Here is a 20,381-nt window from a genome sequence, read left to right as displayed (position 1 = left end):
GCCAGGACCAAGATCACATCAACAAAAATCAGTGAAAAAAAATGTAATGGTGCAAAGTTTTACTTTTATTTTTGTGCACTGCGTCATTAGCAGTGATCGTTAATTTTCCAGCAATTTTGGTGCAGCATAGTAAAAATAAAGGATTTTCTTAAATTTTTAGGGTTCCGTACCTCAAAAGGAAAAAACGGAACCCTAATAGGATCACTCGTGCGTCTGTCTGTCCGTCCGTCTGTCACAGCCTATTTTTTCCGAAACTACTGGACCAATTAAGTTGAAATTTGGCACACATATGTAAGTTTGTGTTGTGACCCAAAGATGGACGTGTAACGTAAATAAATGAATTTTAAATATGGAGGCCATTTTTGAATGTAAATGAGAAAATTTAAAATAAAGCGTTTCAAACTATATTGTGTTACATATAAAATGAAAAAAACTCATTGTAAGAATCTCAAATATATATATTTTATAATTTTAGAATTAATAGTTTAGCAGTTATTCAAGAAAATAGGGAAAAAATGACCATTACTCCCCCTTATCTCCGAAACTACTGGGTCTAAAATTAAAAAAAAAACAAAATAGTTCTTTACCTATAAATGACAGGAAAATCTATTAAAAATGTGCAGTCAAGTGTGAGTCGGACTTAATGTACGGAGCCCTTGGAACGCGAGTCCGACTCGACTTGGCCGGTTTTATTTTCTAGGGAGAGGATTGGTTAAGGTTAATATTACTGTTATTAACCCTAATTATCTATTCCACCTAGAGCACGACATACAGATGCTTTTAACCAACAATGCTGCACCAAAATTGCTGGAAAATTAACGATCACTGGTCATTAGATTACTTTGGGTGTCATCTTAAATGCTATGGTTCATCTATATTATGCCGGCTGTAGGTACACACTCAGCGAGATACCCCTAGACAGGCCGAGAACGAGTGTGTACAGTTGGCTTCAAAGATATATTTACATTTTTCGCTTTAAAAGAAAAAAAAAACATTTATTACAGGTCTTCAATTCAAAAAACCCATATTTCAATTAAAACATAAAATAAAATAAAAATCAAAATTAAAATCACAATTAATACAAAATTAAAATTTAACCTTAAAATTAAAATCCCATCAAAAACTTACAAAGCTTTATTACAAAGGAGTAAGGTGCAAAAGTGTACACATATCTTTGACGTCGACTGTACCATAGAGAAAAAAATACATAGAGTGCTCACTCCATACATCAGTTCAGACTATTAATTTCAGTGTCTACATCTAGCATCGAGTAGCGGAACTATCAGTACTGCTACTTGACAATAGATGTAGCACCGACCGGAAAGTGTTATACTCAACAGCATAAGACTTTCCGGTCGGTGGCGACATCTATTGTCAAGTAGCAGTACTGATAGTTCCGCTACTCGATGCTAGATGCTAATAGTCTTTTTGGTACTAAAACTGATGTATGGAGTGAGCACTCTATGTATTTTTTTCTATTACTGTACATATTGCTTCCTCGTCCCGTCTAGCTGTTTTCCGATTGGGTAGGAGCGGTGACAAGACTCTCGACGAGTGAATAGAGTCAAGGCGGAAACAGTGGCTCAGCTCAAACAGTGGCTCAGTCGCCCAAATATCGCCTCTCTCGTGTTGAATTTATGTTGAAGTGAGCCACTGTACCCGGCCGATTTCTACCGCGCCACTGTTCCCTCCTTGACCCTACAGTCCGTATTAGAATATTACTTACTTCGCTACTATACCGACGCGCACGTTTTCGGCCGTCAACATAGCCAACAGCTCGTCGACCAGTTCCGGTTTCCATTCCGTCAGTAGATAATATGCGCTCAGGACATCATCCATAGGGAATTCCTGGAACAGAAAATAATTTATTTATAATCATATATTTAAATCTTTAATTGTATTTTGAATAGGCTACATGACTAATTTTTTTTATGGTATCATTCGATCGGGTTTGTTTTTAGGATCAAATGTCTATATGGGACCCATTGCATTAAAGTAACACAAAAGTCAGAAATTGTAGTCAAAGTCCGACAGTCGCACTTCAATCGCGAAACGCCCTATACAAAACGGCCAGAGGCCGTGACGTCATCGCCCATCTTGTAGTATGGACAAAACAAGAAAATTGCGTTTTTGTCGGTGAAATATTGCGTTTATGTATATAGTTGCTATACAATATTTTTTTGGATGAAATGTAAGGAATAGAATGTTACCCTTACTTTTATCGTTTTTGGAAGTTAAAAAAAAACTTAAATTTTGAAACTTTCAGGTCCTGTAATTTTGTAATTTTTCAATATTTTATTTTAATATCCACATTATTTTGATAAATTGCTCGTTTGCTATCTATTTTACTAGATTTTGTTATAAAATTCAACATGTGTCATCATCCCTAATGTACAGTGCTTTAGTTTATAACTGTTATGCTGTATAACTTTTTTGTAATAAATAATAATGTCACATGTTATAAAACAAAGTCCCCCACAGCGTCTGTATGTTCGCGATAAACTCAAAAACTACTGAACGGATTTTCATGCGGTTTTCACCTATCAATAGAGTGATTCTTGGGGAAATTTAGGTGTATAATTTGTTAAGATTTTGTGTAACGCGCGAAGCCGGGCGGGTCGCTAGTCAACAACAATTAAGCATATAAAGGTGAGGCTAGATCTGGGTTCCTGTGCGTCTTTGAGGATCTTATCGTTACACTGTTAATCAATAGTAAACCTTATTTGCTCAGAACAAGGTCTATTTTCCAAGGTACTCACATGTAAAAGACCGACGTGTGAGGTGACCAAAGACCTGGGTTCCTTGCGTCTTTGAGGATTTTATCGATTACATAATTAATCAATAGTAAACCTTATTTGATCATGACAAGGTCTATTTTCCAAGGTACTCACATGTAAAAGACCGACGTGTGAGGTGACCAAAGACCTGGGTTCCTTGCGTCTTTGAGGATTTTATCGATTACATAATTAATCAATAGTAAACCTTATTTGATCATGACAAGGTCTATTTTCCAAGGTACTCACATGTAAAAGACCGACGTGTGAGGTGACCAAAGACCTGGGTTCCTTGCGTCTTTGAGGATTTTATCGATTACATAATTAATCAATAGTAAACCTTATTTGCTCATGACAAGGTCTATTTTCTAAGGTACTCACATGTAAAAGTCCGACGTGTGAGGTGACCAGAGACCTTGGTTCCTGTGCGTCTTTGAGGATCTTATCGATTACACAGTTAATCAATAGTAAACCTTATTTGCTCATGACAAGGTCTATTTTCCAAGGTACTCACATGTAAAAGACCGACGTGAGAGGTGACCAGAGACCTTGGTTCCTGTGCGTCTTTGAGGATCTTATCGATTACACAGTTAATCAATAGTAAACCTTATTTGCTCATGACAAGGTCTATTTTCCAAGGTACTCACATGTAAAAGACCGACGTGAGAGGTGACCAGAGACCTGGGTTCCTGTGCGTCTTTGAGGAGCTTATCGATTACACAATTAATCAATAGTAAACCTTATTTGCTCATGACATGGTCTATTTTCCAAGGTACTCACATGTAAAAGACCGACGTGTGAGGTGACCAGAGACCTGGGTTCCTGCGAGTCTTTGAGGACTTTATCGATAACGCAGTTAATCAACAGTAAACCTTATTCTCTCCTGACTAGGTTTTTTTTCCAAGGTATTTACATGTAAAAGACCGACGTGTGAGGTGACCTGGGTTCCTGTGCGTCTTTGAGAATCTTATCGATTACACAATTAATCAATAGTAAACCTTATTTGCTCATGACATGGTCTATTTTCCAAGGTACTCACATGTAAAAGTCCGACGTGCGAGGTGACCAGAGACCTGGGTTCCTGCAAGTCTTTGAGGACTTTATCGATAACACAGTTAATCAACAGTAAACCTTATTTTCTCCTGACTAGGTTTTTTTTCCAAGGTACTTACATGTAAAAGACCGACGTGAGAGGTGACCAAAGACCTGGGTTCCTTGCGTCTTTGAGGATCTCATCGATTACACAGTTAATCAACAGTAAACCTTATTTTCTCCTGGCTAGGTTTTTTTTCCAAGGTACTTACATGTAAAAGACCGACGTGAGAGGTGACCAGAGACCTGGGTTCCTGCGAGTCTTTGAGGACTTTATAACACAGTTAATCAACAGTAAACCTTATTTTCTCCTGACTAGGTTTTTTTTTCAAGGTACTTACATGTAAAAGACCGACGTGTGAGGTGACCAGAGACCTGGGTTCCTGCGAGTCTTTGAGGACTTTATCGATAACACAGTTAATCAACAGTAAACCTTATTTTCTCCTGACTAGGTTTTTTTTCCAAGGTACTTACATGTAAAAGACCGACGTGCGAGGTGACCAAAGACCTGGGTTCCTGTGCGTCTTTGAAGCGGAACTCCATCGCCATCAGGTCTCGCTGCTCCTCCCACACCCAGCGCTGGGGCTTCGTCTCGCGGAGCATGGCTATGTACTGTCAAAAGAAAAGACAGGATGAGAAATATATTCGCTCGACACACACCCACACGAACCCACCCACACACCCACCCACACACACCCACACACACACACACACACACACACATACACACACACACACACACACACACACACACACACACACACACACACACACACACAGAAGAACCCATAAATTTAATTGTTTATGAATTAAAATTAGCATAGACCTTAGCATTACCTTACCTCCGTAGGTACATAGACTTAGTTTTAGTTTAGGTAAAAAAAGTAGTGCTTCCTTTGTATTTCCGTTGTAATACTGTGTACTGTTATTTTTGTGTAATTAATTAGTTTAGTTTAATTTAATTGTATACCTAAGTACATTATGTTACATAGGGAAGAGCGGTGTTACCCAACACGGGCATATTTTTGCTTACAGGGTAGCTCCATCCCTTGCATCATAAATATGTGTATTTTTTTGAAATAAAGAATTTTGTATTTATTTTTTGTATTTGTATATTAAGGTCATTTTACGGTTTAAATCGAATCCCCCTCTTGCTATCGAGTATTAGCTGAAAATTGTTGATTAGTTTTCGTTCGTCGTGACATCTATTGTCGAGTAACAGTAATGATAAATCCGCTACTTGAAGCAAGATGTCGACTACGAATAATGAGCGTTTTGTTAAGAAAACGGATATATGGAGTGAGCATGGAAGTGATAATGATAAAGGGAAAAAATGTTAAACTCGAGACAGTGTTAGGCAATCACGTGACCGTAAGGGGCGTAAGGCGATCACGTGACCGTAAGCCCCGTAAGGTGGCCACTTATAATTTAAATGGGATTAAAAATCAATAAAGAATAACTCAATGTTATTTGACATTTATGTTGCGGACTCCTTTTCAAGACTCTTTACCTATGTTCAAATAATTTGACGTTGTCATGGCAGTATGTAAATAAACATGTTAAAGAAAAAGTGTGATCTTATTTGAGAATGATAATAATATATAATAAATAAATAGAATACCTCCGCTAAACGTATGTATCGTGTTACCGGGCGTCGGTACCACAGTGAGGTGAGTTTTCACTTCTATCGGCACTCCCGGAGTGCAACCGTTGTTGCTTGTTGAAGCACTGTTTCGCGCATATCTAGAGGCTACAGCTCACCTGGAACACTAGAGCCACGATGTCGTCTATATGCTCAACCCCCTCCTCGGTTAGATCGACTTGCACGCCGAAGAATCCGAACCCACGAGCGCCGATGCGTGTCCCGCCCACCAAACTGTAACATTATACAATACAATACAATACAAATCCTCTTTAATAATAATAATAATAAATGACATTGTGATAATAGATCGAGCGCAACGCCGGGCCGTGCTCGTTGACATCACCATCCCCCATGATGAGAATCTCGTGAAAGCCGAGAAGGACAAGTCTACTAAGTACCTAGACTTGGCTCACGAGATAACCGCCATGTGGGATGTTGATTCGACGATCATTGTCCCGATAGTCGTTTCAGCGAACGGTCTAATAGCGAAGAGTCTCGACCAACACCTTGAGAGACTCTCGCTAGGTGGTTGGATCAAGGGCCAGATGCAGAAGGCGGTGATCTTGGACACGGCGCGGATAGTCCGCCGGTTCCTCTCTCTGCAGCCCTGACCACCGGCAGCTTGGGCCTTGCCCCGCTGCTGGCGGCACCCTAGGTTAGGTTTTTTATAATGTGTTTATATGTATTTTTTATTGTTTTGTAAGTGTTTTTTATTTTACTTTTATATTCATATTGCAAAAAAAACCTAAGCTAAGAAGATAAGTAAATAAAGAGTATAATAAATAATAAATATTATAGGACATTATTACACAAATTGACTAAGCCCCACGGTAAGCTCAAGAAAGCTTGTGTTGTGGGTACTCAGACAACGATATATATAATATACAAAAAATACATAGAAAACAACCATGACTCAGGAACAAATATCTGTGCTCATCACACAAATAAATGCCCTTACTGGGATTCGAACCCAGGACCGCGGCTTCACAGGCAGGGTCACTACCCACTAGGCCAGACCGGTCGTCTTTATTGCACAACCTCAGAATAAATGTACATGGAAACACAAATAATACATGAAGACAGAGGTAAACAACAGGCGGCCTCATCGCTAAAGAGCTATCTCTTGCAGACAACATTATACAAATTTTTTTTGGCAAAAATTTCAGTTTTGGTACAAGCTTTCATCGCTGACTGTACTTTTCTTACGACAGACAACTAATAATCATCGAGACAATTCTAAAAACCCCAAACACAATTCGGTTGCGTTGTTTCATCACAGAGTTCCTATGGCCACCTCCTGTCTCCATCATCAGATCAGCTCGATGGTACCATAATATTGCATTGTCACCCGACTTACATGTGTATGCAAAATTTCAGCTCAATCGGAAACCGGGAAGTGGATCAAATTTAACTTGCAAGATTTGATTACAGATCGACAGACAGACAGACAACGGGACAGGTAAAACTAAATAAAAGCTTTTAATAGTCGACATCTAGCGTCAGGTAGCGGAATTTATCAGTACTGCTAGTTGACAATAGATGTCGCGACGGACGAAAACTCTAATGCTCAACAATTTTCACCTAATATTGTAATCGGATTAACCGAAACTCTATTTTCAACTCCTTGTGCTTGTAATATTAGTTGTAAATTGTTTTAGTAGTACATTTTTCGTCAGCGACACTTGTGATATCTGGTGTCGAGTAGCGGTACTGATAGTTCCACTACTTGACGTTAGATGTCGACTATTTGTATAACTTATTATTGAATGTTACCATAGAGAAAAAAATACATAGAGTGCTCACTCCATACATCAGTTTTAGTACCAAAAAGACTATTAGCATCTAGCATCGAGTAGCGGAACTATCAGTACTGCTACTTGACAATAGATGTCGCCATCGACCGGAAAGTCTTATGCTGTTGAGATAACACTTTCCGGTCGGTGTTACATCTATTGTCAAGTAGCAGTACTGATAGTTCCGCTACTCGATGCTAGATGTAGACACTGAAATTAATAGTCTGAACTGATGTATGGAGTGAGCACTCTATGTATTTTTTTCTCTATGATGTTACAGAAGCGCTGGTGGCCTAGCGGTAAGAGCGTGCGACTTGCAATCCGGAGGTCGCGGGTTCGAACCCCGGCGTACCAATGAGTTTTTCGGAACTTATGTACGAAATATCATTTGATATTTACCAGTCGCTTTTCGGTGAAGGAAAACATCGTGAGGAAACCGGACTAATCCCAATAAGGGCCTAGTTTACCCTCTGGGTTGGAAGGTCAGATGGCAGTCGCTTTCGTAAAAACTAGTGCCCACGCCAATGGGATTAGTTGCCAAGCGGACCCCAGGCTCCCATGAGCCGTGGCAAAATGCCGGGACAACGCGAGGAAGATGATGAAAACAGGAATCGCGTATAATTCATATATATTCTTAGTATTTTATATTATTACTATTTTTGAAGTGAAAACTTCTTTAGCGGCGCTATGCACTTTTTGAGGTGGGGAAAAATGTTAAACTCGAGACAGCGTAAGACGATTACGTGACAGTAAGATTTAGATGGCCACTCATTTAGGAAAACTCAATGATATTACATGAAAAACTGTTACATGTAATGTCATTGAGTTTTTCTTTATTGATTTAAATGCCATCTAGTGAGTTTCGCTCTAACTGGTATTAATATAACTCGAGTACTGACAGTGATGTGCTTAGCGGTTTCAAGTAATTAACGCTAACGCTAGATGGCGTTAACCTCAATTATACATAGTGCATTTTGCAATAGTAATTGAGTTTTCACTTCTGCCGGCACTCCTGAGTGCAACCCGTGGTTTTTTTTTAATATGGAAGGAGCTTACTTCAAAAAGTAGTAGTAGTAGTAGTAGTAAACTCTTTATTGTACAAAAAGACATATTAAAAATAACATACAATTAGTAAGAAGTACAAAGGCGAACTTATCCCTTTGAGGGATCTCTTCCAGTTAACCTTTGAGTAGATGAGAGGAGAAAGTGAAAAGAGGGTGACAAATGCAGCAAAATGTACAACAAGGTACCAGAAAGATAAAGGATATAAATACATACAAAATGTATAGGATAAACATACATATATTACACAAAAAGGAATGGGGAAAATACACAAAAAATTGGAAAGAATTAGAAAGATATAAAGCAACTATACAATAGAAATATAGACAAATTAATCAGTCAGATCAGATAGCCATAGCTTCTTTAACCTTTCCTTGAACATAGAGAAAAAAATACATGGAGTGCTCACTCCATACATCAGTTCAGACTATTAATTTCAGTGTCTACATCTAGCATCGAGTAGCGGAACTATCAGTACTGCTACTTGACAATAGATGTAGCACCGACCGGAAAGTCTTATCTCAACAGCATAAGACTTTCCGGTCGGTGGCTACATCTATTGTCAAGTAGCAGTACTGACAGTTCCGCTACTCGATGCTAGATGCTAATAGTCTTTTTGGTACTAAAACTGATGTATGGAGTGAGCACTCTATGTATTTTTTCTCTATGCCTTGAACGACGCAACCGATTGTGCCTGCCTGAGCACAGCTTGTACGTACCTATTGCACCATCCTCTGGCTTTTAGTTCTGCGAGCAAGCTCCCCGGACCCTCGTGGCCGAGCAAGTGTGACAGGTAGTGGCCTGGCTACGGAAACAAGTGGTTTATTTTAAGAGCCCATCAACGTGCACACTAGCGCCACTGCTCAGGGATCGGATACCGGTATTTTTTGTATGGGAACGGAAACGGTATTTTTTCGTTCTTTGCTAATTACTTCATTTCTAATTGGGCAATCTAATAATACGAAGTCGTAACCTAAAAACACAACTGAGTCCTACATTTCGAGTATAAAATAATTCGAAAAATATGGTTATTTCTATGTTTTTGCAAAAAACCGGTTCCGATCCCTGCCACTGCTAAATAATCGTGATTATTTAAATTTAACGAAATATATTAAAAAAACCCGGCCAAGTGCGAGTCGGACTCGCGCACGGAGGGTTCCGCACCATCAACAAAAAATGGAGCAAAACAAGCAAAAAAACTGTCACCCATCCAAGTACTGACCCCGCCCGACGTTGCTTAACTTCGGTCAAAAATCACGTTTGTTGTATGGGAGCCCCACTTAAATCTTTATTTTATTCTGTTTTTAGTATTTGTTGTTATAGCGGCAACAGAAATACATCATCTGTGAAAATTTCAACTGTCTTGTCTAGCTATCACGGTTCGTGAGATACAGCCTGGTGACAGACGGACGGACGGACGGACGGACAGCGGAGTCTTAGTAATAGGGTCCCGTTTTTACCCTTTGGGTACGGAACCCTAAAAAAGGGGGCCGCTACGTACTGTATCTTGTATTAAAGTACCTTTTGAATACATCAAACTAGTTTCTATGTTGCTGGATTCGTCAATCTATAAACTCAAAACAAAAACGGCCGTTATAACTTTGGACGCATAGATTGACGAATCCAGCAACATAGAAACTAGTTTGATGTATTCAAAAGGTACTTTAATACAAGATACAGTACGTAGCGGCCCCCTTATTTAAATATATTTCGTTAAATTTAAATAATCACTATTATTTAGCAGTGGCGCTAGTGTGCACGTTGATGGGCTCTTAATCAATCATCAATACATATTATATAAAACAAAGTCCCCTGCCGCGTCTGTCTGTCAGTATGTTCGCGATAAACTCAAAAACTACTGTACGGATTTTCATGCGGTTTTCACCTACAAATTAATAGAGTGATTCTTGAGGAAGGTTTTGGTGTATAATTTGTAAAGGTTTTGTGTAAATTCGTGCGAAGCCGGGGCGGGTCGCTAGTTTATAACAAATTTAATTTATAAGTGGAAAATTTACTGTCTTTTGTGAGACTTGAACTCACGGCCTCTGGATCGATACTCCAGCGCTCTGCCATCTGAGCCACCAAGGCCTCATCCAAAGCCAAACAAATTATGTCTAATGTTGCTACCTTTATTTACACTGTAAATCTGTTATTGTATTTTTCTTTGTGGTGCAATAAAGTGTATTTACTTACTTACTTACTTATGTCTAATACTGAATTAAACAATTAAATCAAAATAAATGTCAATAGAACCCTTTGGGTACCTGGGATTTTACCGTTTGGGTACGGAACACTCAACGCTAAAAAATATTGTTTTAAAATACTCACCCCGCTCTTATAATACTTCCTAGTGTCAGGTATCGGGAAGTCGATAGACAAGTTTCTGAGATCCTTGACAGGCAGACAGTAGGCGCGCTTTCTGCGTAGTTCCGGAGGAAAAGGGTGCTCCGGCCACGACGGGGCCACCACCGAGGTATCTGCCACCGCTGAGAATAGGGGCACCACCATCGCTTCTAGCTCGTCTAGAGATTCTAAAAAAGACAATGAATATTGTTGGTGCAAAATATGACACGGATTTTTTTTTTTTTCAAAAAAAAAAAGTGTCGTGAAACCCTATCGGATTTGTATCGACACTACATTCGTGGATACATTTTTACATAAAAAAAAACAACGGGTTGCACTCCGGGAGTGCCAACAGAAGTGAAAACTCAATGACGTCTTACGTCTTACGCTCTCGCGAATTTAACATTTTTTCCCCATCACAAAAAGTGCACAGCGCCGCTAAAGGAGTTTTCACTTCAAAAATTTTTTGTGATAGATAAACAAAGTCTATTTTTTCATCCGCAAGAACAAAACGACACTTAACATTATGAAATGTTATTTTATGTTCATATTATGAAATGTCATTCCAGTCCACCGAATAAAAAAAAAGACTAAGACATACATAAATTATAAGAAATTTGACAATAGGCTAGAGGACAAATTTTCATTTATGGTATCAATCGATCGGGTTTGTTTTCAGAATCAAATGTCTATATGGGACCCATTGCGTTAAAGCAATACAAAAGTCAGAAATTATAGTCAAAGTCCGACAGTCGCACTTCACTCGCGAAACGCCCCATACAAATCGATATGTGAACGTGACGTCAAAGTCACTGAGATCGCATCTTGTAATATGAACAAAACAAGAAAATTGCATTTTTGTCGGTGAAATATTGCGTTTATGTATATAGTTGCTGTACAATATTTTTTTGGATAAAATATAAGGAATCGAATGGTACCCTTACTTATTTCGTTTTTGAAAGTAAAAAAATTTATAAATATTTTTGTAATATTTCCATTTTTTTTAAATATCCACATTATTGTGACAAATTGCTCATTTGCTATCTATTTTACTAGATTTTGTTATAAATTTCAACATGTGTCATCATCCCTATTAATTCACGACAACGATAGTGACCACTCGCTGCAAATATCCTTTTTTTCGCCCTTGTGTCGTAATGTACAGTGAGCAGCAGAAGTTGCTAAGCGGGCGAGGTGTTCACAATGATCTTGACACGACTTTATTGGTAAGAGAATAAGAGCGTGTCAAGGTAATTTTGAACATCTCGCCCGCATAGCAATTTCTGCTGCTGACTGTACTATTATACTCAACTCGTATAGGTAATCTGTAGTGATGTTGGCAGAGTACCAGGTGTCGTGAAACTTCAGGAGTTCTTTGCGGACATCTATCCCTTTCTTACGCTACTAGCTACATCTATCCCTCTCTACCTACCTTTCCCGATGACAGCTAGCGTCATGATGTTGGCAGAGTACCAGGTGTCGTGAAACTTGAGCAGTTCTTTGCGGACATCTATCCCTTTCTTACATACACTACTAGCTACATCTATCCCTCTCTAACTACCTTTCCCGATGACAGCTAGCGTCATGATGTTGGCAGAGTACCAGGTGTCGTGAAACTTGAGGAGTGCGGGGACATCTATCCCTTTCTTACATACACTACTAGCTACATCTATCCCTCTCTACCTACCTTTCCCGATGACAGCTAGCGTCATGATGTTGGCAGAGTACCAGGTGTCGTGAAACTTGAGGAGTGCGGGGACATCTATCCCTTTCTTACATACACTACTAGCTACATCTACCCCTCTCTACCCACCTTTCCCGATGACAGCTAGCGTCATGATGTTGGCAGAGTACCAGGTGTCGTGAAACTTGAGGAGTGCGGGGACATCTATCCCTTTCTTACATACACTACTAGCTACATCTATCCCTCTCTACCTACCTTTCCCGATGACAGCTAGCGTCATGATGTTGGCAGAGTACCAGGTGTCGTGAAACTTGAGGAGTGCGGGGACATCTATCCCTTTCTTACATACACTACTAGCTACATCTACCCCTCTCTACCCACCTTTCCCGATGACAGCTAGCGTCATGATGTTGGCAGAGTACCAGGTGTCGTGAAACTTGAGGAGTGCGGGGACATCTATCCCTTTCTTACATACACTACTAGCTACATCTACCCCTCTCTACCCACCTTTCCCGATGACAGCTAGCGTCATGATGTTGGCAGAGTACCAGGTGTCGTGAAACTTGAGGAGTGCGGGGACATCTATCCCTTTCTTACATACACTACTAGCTACATCTATCCCTCTCTACCTACCTTTCCCGATGACAGCTAGCGTCATGATGTTGGCAGAGTACCAGGTGTCGTGAAACTTGAGCAGTTCTTTGCGGACATCTATCCCTTTCTTACATACACTACTAGCTACATCTATCCCTCTCTACCTACCTTTCCCGATGACAGCTAGCGTCATGATGTTGGCAGAGTACCAGGTGTCGTGAAACTTGAGCAGTTCTTTGCGGACATCTATCCCTTTCTTACGTTACTAGCTACATCTGTCCCTCTCTACCTACCTTTCCCGATGACAGCTAGCGTCATGATGTTGGCAGAGTACCAGGTGTCGTGAAACTTGAGGAGTTCTTTGCGAACATCTATCCCTTTCTTACATACACTACTAGCTACATCTGTCCCTCTCTACCTACCTTTCCCGATGACAGCTAGCGTCATGATGTTGGCAGAGTACCAGGTGTCGTGAAACTTGAGCAGTTCTTTGCGGACATCTATCCCTTTCTTACATACACTACTAGCTACATCTATCCCTCTCTACCTACCTTTCCCGATGACAGCTAGCGTCATGATGTTGGCAGAGTACCAGGTGTCGTGAAACTTGAGGAGTTCTTTGCGAACATCTATCCCTTTCTTACATACACTACTAGCTACATCTGTCCCTCTCTACCTACCTTTCCCGATGACAGCTAGCGTCATGATGTTGGCAGAGTACCAGGTGTCGTGAAACTTGAGCAGTTCTTTGCGAACATCTATTCCTTTCGCCTTGGGAGTCGTTTCTAACGTCTCACGGTTACCTGTTCAAACAATAATAATATTGAAGTTATACTTTTACACGTTATACAAATTCTAAAATATTTATTTCGTGTGGTTTACAGTGTGGGTTACAACACATACAAGCAAGCATTATACATAAAACACAACATATACACATTATAAATTTACACATAGGTCAGTTATTATAATACAGTGGTAGGCAAACTATAGGCTAACTAACAGGTACCACTGTATCACGCTTGTAGGGGAATATAGTCCCTCACAGTGGAGCATTATGGGACAGTCTGGTTATAGCAGCGGTCGGCAACCTTTTAGCAGCCAAGGGCCACATAGTAGTTAACGAAGTTGACGCGGGCCGTACTTTGTTAATATTTATGACTTTATCAGACATTGTCGTTTGTCAATATTACATACAGAATAGCCAGGAAGGCTCGCGGGCCGTAAGTGACAGGGCCGCAGGTTGCCGACCGCTGCGTTATTGTGATGTAATTGTAAAAAAACGCTGGCTGATAAAGGATACATGACAGACTATAATGAAAAATTGGATTGTTCAAAGTTACACACGCTTTAACATTAACTGTTCAAAGTTGTATCGAGCTGCTTAAGTTCGACCTTGAACACAGTATAATAAAATTTTAGATTAGATTATAACAGTTCAATAGTCTTTTTACAGATTGTTCAAGTTTAAACAGAGCTGTATGTAAATTTTACAGTACAAAGTTGAACTAAACAGGTCATTGTATGTTCAAGCGTGAACATTTCAGAAAACAGTGGTTCAAAGGTGAACGGTATTATTTTACATTGGTTCAAGCTTGAACACGACAGTACTATATATAGTTGATCAAACCCATTTGTCAGTCAGTAAGAACCAGGAAAACTATACTCATCCTTTTCTTTTGGGTGCTAGTACTAGTGTAAGACAAATATAGTATGATGTATGAACCTCTCTGTCTATGTGTGAAATTAGACAGTCCTTTGACTTAGGGCATTTGACTACTAGTCAAATCAGTTTCTTTTTTCGAACTGTCAAAACGATTTTACTACTATGGAATTTATATGAAACACTAGCATGTGACGTCAAAATCAAATTACCTACTCTTTATAGTTTTATACGGGTATTAAAATAGAAATAGAAAGAAAACTATAACAGCGCCATCTATCTTACCAGTGCCAAACTTGTGGTACGGATGTTTTTTATCGGCCGTGCTCTTGTTCAGCTGGTCGAGCCGCCACGTGTCCGAAGACGTGTTCTTCTCGTGTTCAGAGTTGACCGCGCTCAGCTCGCGGCCGGTCGCCGACTCCGTGAAGAGAGGCGCGATGAAGAATTGGGCGAAACTGTAAATTTCAGATCATAGTTTTACCTTTTTGACGCCAATGACGGATATATCCGCACCGTAGGTCCAACGCCGAAGACGGATTAATCCCTCACTAACCACAGAGCATGACATACGTGCATATGCATAAAGTTCAACTTCAGTTTTGACACAAGTAGGTGACACAGGTTAAATACGGGCTATAAGCTACTTAGTATGTTTTAGCTTTCATATCCAAGAATTTTCCAGCACATCGAAATGGTACGTGTATACAACTGTTTATGACCGTTCAAGCTTGAACGGGCTATAAATACCCATGTATTCGCTTACATGTCAAGAGATTTGCCCAAGTGGTCCAGCAGCACTTCCAAATAGTACAAGAATACAATTTTTTATAACTGTTCAAGCTTGAACGGGCTATAAATACTCATGTATTCGCTTACATGTCAAGAGATTTGCCCAATTGGTCCAGCAGCACTTCCAAATAGTACAAGAATACAATTTTTTATAACTGTTCAAGCTTGAACGGGCTATAAATACTCATGTATTCGCTTACATTTCAAGAGATTTGCCCAAGTGGTCCAGCAGCACTTCCAAATAGTACAAGTATACAACTTTTTATAACAGTTCAAGCTTGAACGGGTTATAAATACTCATGTATTCGCTTACATGTCAAGAGATTTGCCCAAGTGGTCCGGTAGAATGTCGAAGTAGTACGTCGTGTGGTCCGACGAGGTAGATGCGTTCGAGGAGCCGCCGTGCTCGGACAAGAACTTGTTGTACTCGTTTTCCTGCGATATATAAAAAAAACATGTATTTACTGTTGTGTTATGTTTGGTGACTATAGTTCATAATAGTTCGTTTTATTTAGCACTAGCGACCCGCCCCAGCTTCGCACGGGTTAACAAATTATACATAAACCTTGCTCTTGAATCACACTATCTATTTAAAAAAAACGCGTCATAATCCGTTGCGTAGTTTTAAAGATCTAAGCATACACAGGGACAGACAGCGGGAAGCGACTTTGTTTTATACTATGTAGTGATTAGAAAAAGACTTACGCGATCTTGACGTGTCTTTTAATTGAGAAACGCTTTTTAAAAATCAGTAATTATTACTTATGAAAGCAAAAGAATGTAAATTATCGTATATTATTCATAATTGTTACATATTTGACGTAACTTATTTTACAAAAGCGTTTTTCAATAAAAATACACCTCAAGATTGTTTAACTTTTTTCTAAATGGGGCAACATGATCTGACGAGACCTTTTCAAACTTTTAATTAAGTATAATTGGCATTAACAGATTTTGGAAAAAATCCAGTTTTTTCAAAATTTTAGACCCAGTAGTTTCGGATAGACAGACGCACGAGTGATCCTATAAGGGTTCAGTTTTTTCTTTTTGAGGTACGTAACCCTAAAATATAATAAGTTTTTGGCAAAAATTTCATTTTTGATACACGCTTTTATCGCTGACTGTACTTTTCTTACGACATACAACGAATACTCATCGAGACAATTCTGAAAACCCCTAACACAATTAGGTTGCGTTGTTTCATCACAGAGTTCCTATGGCCACCTCCTGTCTCCATCATCAGATCAGCTCGATGGTACCATAATATTGCATTGTCACCCGACTTACATGTGTATGCAAAATTTCAGCTCAATCGGAAACCGGTAAGTGGATCAAATCTACCTTGCAAGATTCCATTACATAGTTAAAATGTCATTCAATAGAACTTATGTAAACAAAAGTTACTAGTAAATTGACATTCAGTGTCAATTTTAGTATGGTTTGTTTACATAGTTAGCAAGTTCTATTGAATGACAGTTTAGTTACATACAGGTCGACCTAATAAAAGCGTGTTAAAAAAAATTATGTTTTTTTTTTCTCACCTCTGGATATTTTTCTGTTCCCAAAAACAACATGTGCTCGCAAAAATGAGCCAGGCCTGGCAACTCCTCCGGATCGCTCAAGTAACCTGGAGATTAATAACATTATAAGTATGCCTTTAAACCAGACCACTAGCACAGAATAAGTAATAGTATTATCATACAGAACGGACACGCACCGCCCCGCCCCGACTCGGATTACCTCGCCCGCGACAGGCCGCGACATGAATGTGTGCGTAAGTCGCTCTACTGAGAGCATGTCAGGATTCCGTCAGATACTCAATGACGCGTGTACAGACGTGCCGCGCACACATATAAACGCAAATCATTTTTGATGTATGGCGTGTCCGCCCTGTGACGGGCCGCAGGTTGCCGACCGTTGTACTAGACCACCCGGCCACCGGTGGATTTGGTCACATTTTCTTTGGTGTATAGTATCTATTTCAGTTTATAATTTAAAAATATAGAGTGTGACTACCGTCAGGCGTGTCTCACTCCGCGATTTCGTCGCTTTGCTACAGGTAGCTAAAAGTACATCCGTTCGGCCCCAATTTTGGGGAAAGCCATAAGCCGTGCGTGGCGCTGTCGCCACCTAGCGGCCATATCTGTGCTGATCGTAACAGACGCGTTTTGTTAGAGAGTGAGTCTTCTGTACTTAGTACTATTATTTATTCTGTGGTATAGTATCTATTTCAGTTTATAATTTAAAAATATAGTGTGACTACTTAAAAACAAATCAAAATATTTTCATAAAAATAATTCAATTTGTTCCCTAGTTGCATAACTTACCGACATTGACGTCGAGCGCGGCGGCAGACTTATCGGTAGTGGGGTCGCTAACCAATAGGACTTTCAATCGGTTCGATAGCTCCAGGCCTCTAAAACAACACAATATATTATATGTACCATTTTGGTCAATTTATATGTAGTAGCTGATGTCTTATCTTAGTGTAAGGCCTGAGTGGACGCTCGAAGCGGTACGGCGGGGCGTGCAGCGTGGCTGTGGGCTCACGCGTGACGTGAGCAGCGTGCACTAAGGCCGCTCCTAAACGCTTGCATTTGTTTAACATGCACGCCGCACGCCCCGCCCCGCTGCACGCCCAACAAGAGCGTCCACTCAGGCCTTACACTTAGGGTGTCCAATGTGTGTTTTGTCTCACATTTTGCTTGAAAAAAAGAGTGAGACTCCATGCGATTGGACAAACATATTGGACAGGTGGAATGCCACGCTTATACCTTTAAACGAGCAAATATTTATTTATGCATATATTTCGGGGATCTCGGAAACGGCTCTAACAATTTCGATGAAATTTGCTATATGGGGGTTTACGGGGGCTAAAAATCGATCTAGCTAGGTCTTTTCTGGGGAAACGCGCATTTTCGAGTTTTTATATGTTGTATTGCAGGTACTTAAATTCAAACTTTTCAGCTTTCAAACACACGAGAACTGATTGTCAAAATAAATCAATTTTTATATTTGTATGAAACTGCTTTTTTTAGCAATAATTCGTGTTATTTCAATTGCTGATTATATGAAATGTAACCGATCGTATATTTAGAACATTGGTTCCTAACCTGGGGGTAATTACCCCCGTGGGGGTAAAACTGGTATTTTACGGGGGTAATAAGCTAACCCATTTTAACAATACAACAAACGTACGTTTTATTTTTTATTACCATTGGGAGGAGGGGTAAAATCAGGTCCCTAGTTAGTCATAGGGGTAACCGGACTGAAAAGGTTAGGAACCACTGATTTAGAAGATACTACTAAGTAATTTTAAACAAACAATACGATAGTACAGCAAAAACGTTACCTGTACTCTCTCTTATCCTCTTGTGACTTTATTATATCGTCATAACGCTTCGTAACCGCAGGACCCAGCGTGCTGGGGCTTCCGGGGTTCCCAGGGCTCCCGAGCCGGCCCGGGGGCTGCCGCGGGGCGCACTGTGCCGACATCATGTTTGAGTGCTTGCGTCGCAACACGAAGCAGTAGCTGTAAGAAGCGGAACGTTAGAACCAGTCTGTGTAAATGTATGGTAACAGACCAAGTGTATTTAATTAATATTATTTTATTTATGACGTATTGTAATTTGTATTAATTATGACTTAAATTAATTAAATTAATTCTTATTAAAAAACCGGCCAAGTGCGAGTCGGACTCGCGCACAGAGGGTTCCGCACCATCAACAAAAAATAGAGCAAAACAAGCAAAAAAACGGTCACCCATCCAAGTACTGACCCCACCCAACGTTGCTTAACTTCGGTCAAAAATCACGTTTCTTGTATGGGAGCCCCACTTAAATCTTTATTTTATTCTGTTTTTAGTATTTGTTGTTATAGCGGCAACAGAAATACATCATCTGTGAAAATTTCAACTGTCTATTACGGTTCGTGAGATACAGCCTGGTGACAGACGGACGGACGGACAGCGGAGTCTTAGTAATAGGGTCCCGTTTTTACCCTTTGGGTACGGAACCCTAAAAACTAAAGCAAAATGTTGGTTTGCTTGCACTGCGAGCCTTAACTGTAGGGACACTGCCGCAGGTTTATCGTGTGTTCAAGATAGAGGATTTTGTACCTACTTGTATATACTTTAAAGTTTAAAATAGATCATTTTTAAGAATGGATTTAGCAGGTTTATACTCTTATACTCTTATAAAAAGTGTTTCTTTTCCATCTGCCTTTGGAAATTGTTAATTGTATACTGATTAATAAACTAAAATGTGAAAAAGACTTACAAAATAGTTCTAAAATTATATATTTGATCAATGACTCAGTCACTAAAGCATGTAGGCGGCCAGATGTCATAATAGGTACATATATGGGAAAAACATGGCACATATAAAACCCATCATAGTTATTATTTCCCTACGAGGAGCAGTAATGTGAATAAGTGGAAATGCATTTCGAGGGCAAATCAATAAGTTAGTGACGCTACATTACTATTATTCTGTATAGTCAAGGACAAACCAGCAAAAAACTTACCTGAATCTGGAATAGGGATATACTTCGCTAACTAAGTAATACAACAACACACAAGCAACGCGGGTGTTTATAGTGACTTTTTAGTGAAAACAATGCGCTACATGTGGTTAATAACGAACAATTTTACTAAAAAAAGCGTAAATTTTGATGTAAACCAAGACTAGTTAGAATGGACGAAACATAACCTATTGCAGCTGGCCCGATATGCCACGCTCGGTGAGAAGTTGTGGTAGCCCACAAACAATATTCTTCTCGATGCCAGTTTGAATAATTTAACTTAAAATATATAATTATTACAATTAATATCGTGGTCAGATCACGATGACAACGGAAGTATTGACTGACGTAACTGACAGTGACGTGACGTTTCGTTTAGTTTTCTTTGCTGTCATAGTTTGAATATGAGGCAAAGGGATCA

The 20,381-nt window shown here is 39.6% G+C and overlaps 1 protein-coding gene across 1 annotated transcript in view; it reads right to left on the bottom strand.

Annotated features, from left to right (window-relative positions):
• Positions 1-20,381, bottom strand: part of LOC134659550 (insulin-degrading enzyme) — a 69,318-nt gene extending 48,937 nt beyond the window's left edge. Inside the window, exons 1-12 of the mRNA XM_063515215.1 lie at positions 19,964-20,381; positions 18,792-18,971; positions 17,767-17,855; positions 16,981-17,066; positions 15,753-15,874; positions 14,936-15,105; positions 13,668-13,790; positions 10,695-10,897; positions 9,086-9,171; positions 5,628-5,742; positions 4,341-4,478; positions 1,727-1,848 (exon numbers count right to left, since the gene is read on the bottom strand). Coding sequence (XP_063371285.1) covers positions 1,727-1,848; positions 4,341-4,478; positions 5,628-5,742; positions 9,086-9,171; positions 10,695-10,897; positions 13,668-13,790; positions 14,936-15,105; positions 15,753-15,874; positions 16,981-17,066; positions 17,767-17,855; positions 18,792-18,937 — 1,400 coding nt within the window. The 5' untranslated portion in view covers positions 18,938-18,971; positions 19,964-20,381. The remainder of the gene's footprint in view (positions 1-1,726; positions 1,849-4,340; positions 4,479-5,627; positions 5,743-9,085; positions 9,172-10,694; positions 10,898-13,667; positions 13,791-14,935; positions 15,106-15,752; positions 15,875-16,980; positions 17,067-17,766; positions 17,856-18,791; positions 18,972-19,963) is intronic.

Source organism: Cydia amplana, chromosome 25 (assembly GCF_948474715.1).
Source record: "Cydia amplana chromosome 25, ilCydAmpl1.1, whole genome shotgun sequence".
NCBI lineage: Eukaryota > Metazoa > Arthropoda > Insecta > Lepidoptera > Tortricidae > Cydia > Cydia amplana.
The sequence above is the reverse complement of the archived record's forward strand: the minus strand, read 5'-3'. Positions and strand labels throughout refer to the sequence as shown.